The following is an 8301-nucleotide window of genomic DNA, read 5'->3' on the forward strand; positions in this document are numbered from 1 at the left end:
TTTTTTTTATTATACTATAGCCTGAAAAATGAGAGTGAATCCACAATAAGAAAGTTTAATTTAGGACAGATATGTGAATGGGTGTTTTCAAGGAAAGAACTGTCTTATTTAATAACATATATGAGGTTGATGCCCATATATGCTATATTGAATTTCCAGAATTAGGGCTATTTATGGGAAGGATAGAAAAGCCATTTTTCTGGTATAACTATTAATTATATAATGATGTTTTACAGATTGCAGTTATTTATTCTATTTTAGTTGATTTTCAAATATACAGTAATTCTAAGTGAAAGAATTTAAAAATATGTTTTTATTGATTTCAGAGAGAGGACGGGAGAGGGAGAGGGAGAAAAAAATATCAGTGATGAGAGAGAATCATCAATCGGCTGCCTCCTGCACACTCCATACTGAGGATCGAGCCCGAAACTGGGAATTGAACCATGATCTCATGGTTCATAGGTCAACACTCAACTACTGAACCAAACTGACTGCATGAATTTAAGCATTTTTGAGCTTGTGACATGTCCTACAAGGGAAATGTAGATAACGAAATTATTAGAAATCCTTGTGTGAAGTCAGCTGTGATTAAATCGGAACTAACACACATTTCATAAGTTATGCAAAATTCTCCATGCCTAACTTCTTTTTGCCCTGTTTCATGATCTCAGTACTACTCTTCTCTTTTATTCTCTCCTCACTGAAGCACGAAAAGATCTTCTCCTTAGTGATGGGTTAGCCTATATTTGAGTATCTCCAGAAAGAAGGACTAAACCAATAAGTAATTATCTCCCAAAGCATTCCATCTTGTCTAGACAGACTGTGTGTGTCTTAGAAAAGTTCTTGTTTACCTTGATCCCAAATCTCCCTTTCTGTAGTGGTCAGCAATTTGTTCTGGTTCTAACCCATAAAATTGATGCATAGTGAAAGATACTGCATGTGTAAAATATTTATTTATAATCTTAAAAGTAGTTTTGACTCTTGATTTTTAAAAGAATTATGTAATAAGTTATCATTGTCAAAACACATTGTAAACAATTCAGAAGCATTACACAGAAGGGGAAATCTTCATGATCTTCAGCCTCCCAGCTGTTTCACCATGCCAAGACCATCATTGTTTATAGTGTGGTGACTGTCCCAGATTTTCTAAGCTTTATTAATATGTTATTAATTACTCCTTCATCACTTAATTATTTCATAAAAATGAGAGTAGGCAGCAGCTTGCTTTTTCCACTTACTCTATTTTTATATTATGCCACCTCATTACAAATAGTTTTACCTCATTCTTTTTAATGGCTGATTTTATGATTATACTAGAGGCCCTGTGCACGAATTTATGCATGAGTGGGGTTCCTTGGCCTGGCTGGTGATCCAGGCCTATTCGGGGAGGGGTGGGGTGCGGGGGGGATGAAGGGCTGGCCAGCCAGGGGGAGGGAGGGGCCGTGGAAGGTTGGCTGTGGGAGTGCACTGACCACCAGGGGGCAGCTTCTGCATTGAGCATCTGCCCCTTGGTGGCCAGTGCATGTCATAGTGACTAGTCAACCAGTCAAGCCTAAAGGTCGCTTAGGCTTTTATATATATAGATGGACGTCCTACACTTTATTTATTTTTTAAATATATTTTATTGATTTTTTTTACAGAGAGGAAGAGAGAGGGATAGAGAGTTAGAAACATCGATGAGAGAGAAACATCGATCAGCTGCCTCCTGCACATCCCTTACTGGGGATATGCCCGCAACCCAGGTACATGCCCTTGACCGGAATTGAACCTGGGACCCTTCAGTCCACAGGCTGATGCTCTATCCACTGAGCCAAACTGGTCAGGGCGGATGTCCTACAATTTAATTCACTAGTTTCCTATTCATGGACACTTAGTTGGTGTCCAGTTTTTCAATACTTACGAGCATAGACCCAGGGGAGCATCTATATACATATATTTTGCAAGTTTTCCAATAGGATATTAACCTTATTGTGTTGTGTGTGTTGCAAATATTATTTTCTAGTTTTCCTTTTGATTTTGCTGCTTTTTACTAACTTCACATTAAATATAAATAAATAAGTAAAGTGGTACTTATAAGGTTGGTCACATTATCCAAGAATAGACTCAGATCTTATAAACAACACCTGTTTTTTCCTGTTGCTGTTTTAAAGCAAATCAGGAAGCTAGTTAATAATCTTGGATTATGACCATCTTAAAACAGGACATAGAATTTACTGCAGAAAGTTGCTGCATTAAAACTATGTTTGAAATTGGGTCCCTTTTTTTTATGTGTTTTAAAAAATATATATATTTTTATTGATTTCAGAGAGGAAGGGAGAGGGAGAGAAAGAGAAAAACATCATTGATGAGAGAGAATCATTGATCAGCTGCCTCCTGCATGCCCCCCACTAGGGATCGAGCCCGCAACCTGGGCATGTGCCCTTTACCAGAATCAAACCCGGGACCCTTTAGTCCACAGGCCGACACTATATCCACTGAGTAAGTGGGAAGTACATTTTTAATTATGTTTAAATTTTCAAATTAAAGTTACAAGTGAAAATCTCAGCTACGTAGTGTTATAGGAGGGAGGTATTACAGATTCCTTATACTTTGCCTATACTTCCTTGATTTGAGGAGATTTAAGAAACATTTAAGTAGAATCTGTTTAATCATTTAAAGCTCATATACACATATAACCCATGTGTTATATTAAGTCTTAAAACTAACCCAATAAGCTTTTTTTTCTCCCTGGCTTTGTAGTATACTTCACCTCGCAGTGGTATCTTCTGAGTAAACCATCAGTCTGTGCTTAGTTAGCATGTGGTGAGTGAAGAATAATGTCTTGTGTCTTCTGTGTTGCATGATACTAACCATTTCTCTGGAATTCTTTTGCTTTTTTGTTTAATGAATATATGATTTTGCTATGGGTTAATATAGGTGTTTTCCATTAATTCTGTTTAATAGATTAACAATCACCTCTATCAGTAAGATTATATTATTTTAGTGAGTTTTAGTTCTTTAAATATTACTTGAAAGTTTCAGAATTGCTCTTTTGAAATTTTGTTAAAGAATCCAAAAAAGTACTTATGCATTCTATATTCCTTTTAGTTTTTTTAATTCCCAAGAATGTTCTTTGAAGTCAATAAAGATTGTAAGAAAGAAATGAAAAATGAAGTGATATATTTCACAAATCCAGAAATTAAAATATTGTAAAGCTTACTTAGAGTCAAGGCTAGTCTGAAATAATGAAAATTAGTGAAGTTGATTTAAAAATAAATGCAGTTTTATTACTTCCTGGGATCAACAAAATAACACATTTGTCCTGTAGAGACCCTTAGGCAGCCTGCTTTAATTGAAGATGGCTATTTCTAGTTAGAGGCCCGGTGCATGAAATTTGTATAGTGGGAGGGTGGCTCCCTCAGCCCGGCCTGTGCCCTCTCACAGTCCGGGACCCCTTGCTCCTTGCTGCCCACCTGCTTGCTACGCCTTATCGCTCAGCTTGCTGCTCCTTAGTGCTGCCACGGAGGCAGGAGAAGCTCCCGTCACCGCTGCTGCTCTGGCTAGCCGTAAGCCCGGGTACTGGCTGAGTGGTGCACCCCCTGTGGGAACGCACTGACCACTAGGGGGCAGCTCCTGTGTTGAGCATCTGGTGCGCATCGGGTGGTCAGTGCGCATCATAGCGACCTGTTGTTCTGGTCTTTCCACTGTAATGGTCGCTTAGGCTTTTATTATGTAGATTTCATGTTATTATAGTGAAGTGGAGGCATCTAAAATATTTCAAAGCAGTTAACTGTCTTCACTATTTAAATACCCTTTCAATTACCTCCACATATTATTCATGCAATTAGCTTGATTTAGCACCCCCTAAAAATTTAGAGAACATTTTTACCTCAAACTTTGCTAGAGTTTTTACAAATCACAAATAACCTGATCATAATTAATAAACTTAATTATAATTAAAGCCTCTGATTGTTAATTTGGCTAGTATTCAGCTAACAGTATCAAGGTTTAAAATGTGAATATACAGCATTTAAAAAAACTGTTTAGCTTTAAAAATTCTTTTTGCCTACATTTGAAGCTCATTTTGATTTTAATATATATCAAGTAACTTGCCTTAGTGATTACCTAGAATTATATTGGTCATGTAAATCCCATATCAAACTCAGTACATCTTAAATTTTCATATATATATTTCAGAGAGTAATGGAAAGGGAGAGAGAGAGATAGAAATATCAATGATGAGAGAGAATAATTGATTGGCTGCCTCCTGCACGCCCCCCACTGGGGATTGAGCCCTCATCCTGGGCGTGTGCCCTTGATCAGAATCAAATCAAACCCTGGGCTCTTAGTCCACATGCCAACACTCTACCCACTGAGCCAAACCTGCTAGGGCAAATTTTTCTTTTTAAACAATATAAATATCGCATCATGCTTATTACATTATTGCATTTAAGTACTGTCATTAATCACTGGAAATGATTACTGTGTAGCATTTCTACTGACTGATTAATTGATTGACTATCTCAGCTTTTAGTTTGATTTGCAAAATGGTACAATAAACACTTATATACCCTCACCTGTATTCACCAATTATTAACATTTTGCCAAATTTTTTCACTTGATCTCATTCTCGCTCTTTCTCTCCATGTGTAGTTCCCCTCTGTAACATTTGACAGTTGCTTGCAAACATAAACTACACATTTTAACAAATATCTTTAAGAACAAGGGCTTTTCTTACATACTCATAATACAATAATCACTCTCAGGAAATTTAATATTAACATAGTACTGTTATCTAGTATATAGTAATACTTACATTTTTCCAGTTTCTGAAAGAATATCTTTCATAATTTTTTAAATTCCAGGATCCATTCAGAGATTGCATATTGCCGTTTATTGTCATGTTTTTCTAGTCTCTCCTTTAAATTAGAGAACTCCTCCCAGCCATTTTGTCTTTCATGATACTGACATTCATTTTTGGGTCATGCATGAATTTCTTCCTGCAACAGCTCAACCTGAGATTTTGAAATAATAACTGACATGGGAATTTAAATATAACAGAAGGGTTTTTTTTAAAAAAAAAAAATTTATTTTCTTGTTTAAAGTATTATAAATAGTAGTACATATGTCTCCTTTTTTCTCCATTGACCTTCCCCTGGCCTCCCCTATCCCCTGCATATGCCCTTATCTCCCCCCCCCCCCCAGTGTCTTATGTCCATTGGTTATGCTTATATGCATGCATATAAGTCAGAAGGTTTTTTTTCTTATCTTGTCTAGATTTCTAGGGCCAACATGATCATTGAGCTAGTTTTATAAAGAATATGATGCTATTTTAAGTACATCATAAGTAGTGGATTATATTGTTCATTTACAGATTGAGAAGACTTTAAAACTTTCTCTTTCCACTAAATATATATGAAAGTTTGTCTCATTTACTAAATCTTATTTGGTAATTTATTTATTTATATATTGATTTTTTTACACAGAGGAAGGGGGAGGGAGAGAGAGTTAGAAACACCGATGAGGGAGAAACATCGATCAGCCGCCTCCTGCACACCTCTCACTGGGGATGTGCCCGCAACCAAGGCACATGCCCTTGACCGGAATCGAACCTGGGACCCTTCAGTCCTCAGGCCAATGCTCTATCCACTGAGCCAAACCGGTTAGGGCTTGGTAATTTATTTTTATGGCTTTTTTTAAACCTCATATTTGATCTATGAGATTTTAGCATTTTAAGGCAACTTACTAGGAAGGTTTGGCATTATTTCTCATAACATTTTACATTTTTAAAGTTAGGTTTGTTAATTTCAGGTGAGGCATAGCTTTTACACCAAAATGCTGTTTGTCCTTTGCTGCCATGCATGCCATCCCTGAGAACTGCAGTATGTAGGAAAACCACACATTAGGGCAAAGGAGGAACTCTCTCCTCTGTAATGCAGTCTGAATTGCTGCATCCCAGAGAGACTGCTGAGTCAGCATGGTGACTCGGCTTTCTCTATCTATGACCTGGTAGCATTCAATATGTGGTGAAGGGCAAGAGCTTCAGTGTCACTTACAAACACTCTTTGTCAGGATTGCTGACTCCAGGTCAGATCATTCCAAGGTCATTGATTTTTAGAAGATTTCTGTACGACTTAATTCTTAGAAAATTTCTACTTCAATCCCAGGCCATAGAAGATAATTTAATTTTAACTTGAAACAACTAATCTCCCAAAGGGCTGGCTTTAAAGGTGTGTTTTTCTTTATCCTCTTTTCCTTTTACAGTCATGGCTTCGGTCTTCATCTTGAAGAAATGAGGAGAATCGTGTTGGGCAAGGTTGGAAGGCTGCACATTGCTGCTCTTTGAGAAAAGCTGTTGTTCAGGGCTCTTCCTGAAAAATCTGGCATTGGCCCACGGTTAGCCTTTAAAATAGGTCGTATCAGTGGGAAATGGTGTTAGTTTTTTCTTTCTTCTTTTTTCTCCTGGGAAGAGTTTTATGTTGTTTAAAATTTTTAAAATAACTAAACCTGATTTATGGACTCACTTAATGTTCCTTTCTTCCATTCTTTTTGTCTCTCTTTTAAAAGAACTGCTTGCCTTTTCTATTTATTTTTAGAGTGATTTTTAAAAAAAGACTTGTGCAATACATTTTGAGGTGAAACTTAGTGGGGGTTTTTCTGATAAATTAGAGCATTTAATTTACTATTTTATCCAGATTGATTTGTTGAATATTTACTAAAGACTAGTTCTTTAAGTTATGACATATGAGAAATCCAAACTGCAGTACCTCATTGTTTACTTAGCTTTTGTACTTATATTTTTCAGAGGAAAAAATACTACTGTAAATTGTAAATAGTCAACACATAACTATTGTATGCAAATCTGTGACTTGGCAATGTCATCTCGGAAAACCAGATAAATAAAGTTTATTTACTATATAAAATGTTCTGATTATGCTTTTTTTTTTCTATGTTGAAATCTACTTCAAAATAGTTAAGAACTTATTTTCTATCTGGGTGAATATAATGAACTATTTGTCAAGATGAGTATTTGGAAAGTTTTTTTATGTTCACAATTAGCATGGCCACGGATGGTATTTGCTAGAGATCTGCCAACCTGGAGACGCTTTCTCTTCCTGGACTAGGCCATCCTCTGATTTCTTTTAAACTTAGTGAGAGAGACATTTGTGGACACCACGAGATGGAACTGTTCAGAGGGTTTCAAACACTTTATATTCTAGCAAATACAGTGTTCAGTTTCTAGGTGTTATCTAACCTCTGCCTCAGGGTGGAATCTCAGTTTCCAGACAGTCTGGACCTTCGTCTTGCTGTGTATCGTATTGTGATAAAGAGTGGGGGGCTTGTGTGGGTGGGTGACCAGGGGTCTTCCCACAGCCCACACCTGAGAAAGTGCACAAACTGGATTTTAGACACCGAGGGGGGCAGGAGTGAACAGGAGTTGCTCATTTTCCTCAGTGCAGGCATGACTAAGAATAGTGGTGATACTCTCTCCTGCTACTTTTCCGGCAAAAAGGACAAAGCCTTACATTGTGTTCAGTGCTGGGGTCTCAGATCTGTCTGGGACATTTAAAAAAAAATACTTTTAATTTTTAGAGAAAGAGGAAGAAATTTGGGCTCATTGTAGTTGATTTGGAGGATATATATTTAAAAAACAATCCTCCAGAATCCCCCACCAAAATATTACCCACTGTGTTATAGAATTGTACACCTATGTAATTTTATTAACCAATGTCACTCCAATAAATTCAATAAAAATTTTTAAAAGATTTAAAACTATTACCAGTGTTGCTTTGGTGCATTTAATAATGGAGTATTTTTTTCTAATGAGAATGAATAGCTATATGGAAGAAGTGTGTGTGTGTGTGTGTGTGTGTGTGTGTGTGCGCGCGCGCAAACATGCCTACATTTATATGTCTATTATATTGTTGGCCATCAAAATTTCCTTTAAACTTTTTAATTGCTGTGTAATACTTTATCCTATGTATATGCCATCGTTTGACCCCTTTCTCCATTGTTGAACATTTAGTCATGTGTCCCTTTATTCGGTACTCCATGTTGGTTTTACTGTCCACATTGTCAACACTCTAGAAAATACATTTCAGGACCAGCCTTTCTCTCAACTGCCTTTGGGGCCAAACACATGGACACATTTCAGATTGCTGTGTCCTAGCTTGCCTGGCATCGTTTTCTCTAACATTCCAGAGATGTGACGCATGGGTGAACACTCCCAGCCAGTACACTCTGAGGACACTACATTTCAAAACTGGGCTTCACCCAAATGTGAGATGTCAAAGGCAAATGGAATAGCCGTGCCTAACGCAT

At 37.0% G+C, this 8301-nt stretch overlaps 1 protein-coding gene across 8 annotated transcripts in view; it reads left to right on the forward strand.

The window, feature by feature from the left end:
- The window catches only part of GOLGA4 (golgin A4), an 82212-nt gene extending 75310 nt beyond the window's left edge, over nt 1–6902 (forward strand). For 5 of the 8 annotated variants that reach the window (XM_036333035.1, XM_036333033.1, XM_036333031.1 and 2 more), the window contains 2 exons: nt 2740–2802; nt 6244–6902. In XM_036333035.1, coding sequence (XP_036188928.1) covers nt 2740–2769 — 30 coding nt within the window. In that variant the 3' untranslated portion in view covers nt 2770–2802; nt 6244–6902. Of the gene's footprint in view, nt 1–2739; nt 2803–6243 lie in introns of those variants that run through there. The other 3 variants (XM_036333032.1, XM_036333039.1, XM_036333036.1) reach the window with 2 other exon arrangements.
- The last annotated feature ends 1399 nt before the right edge of the window (nt 6903–8301 follow it).

The sequence above is a fragment of the Myotis myotis genome, unplaced genomic scaffold (assembly GCF_014108235.1).
Source record: "Myotis myotis isolate mMyoMyo1 unplaced genomic scaffold, mMyoMyo1.p scaffold_m19_p_13, whole genome shotgun sequence".
NCBI lineage: Eukaryota > Metazoa > Chordata > Mammalia > Chiroptera > Vespertilionidae > Myotis > Myotis myotis.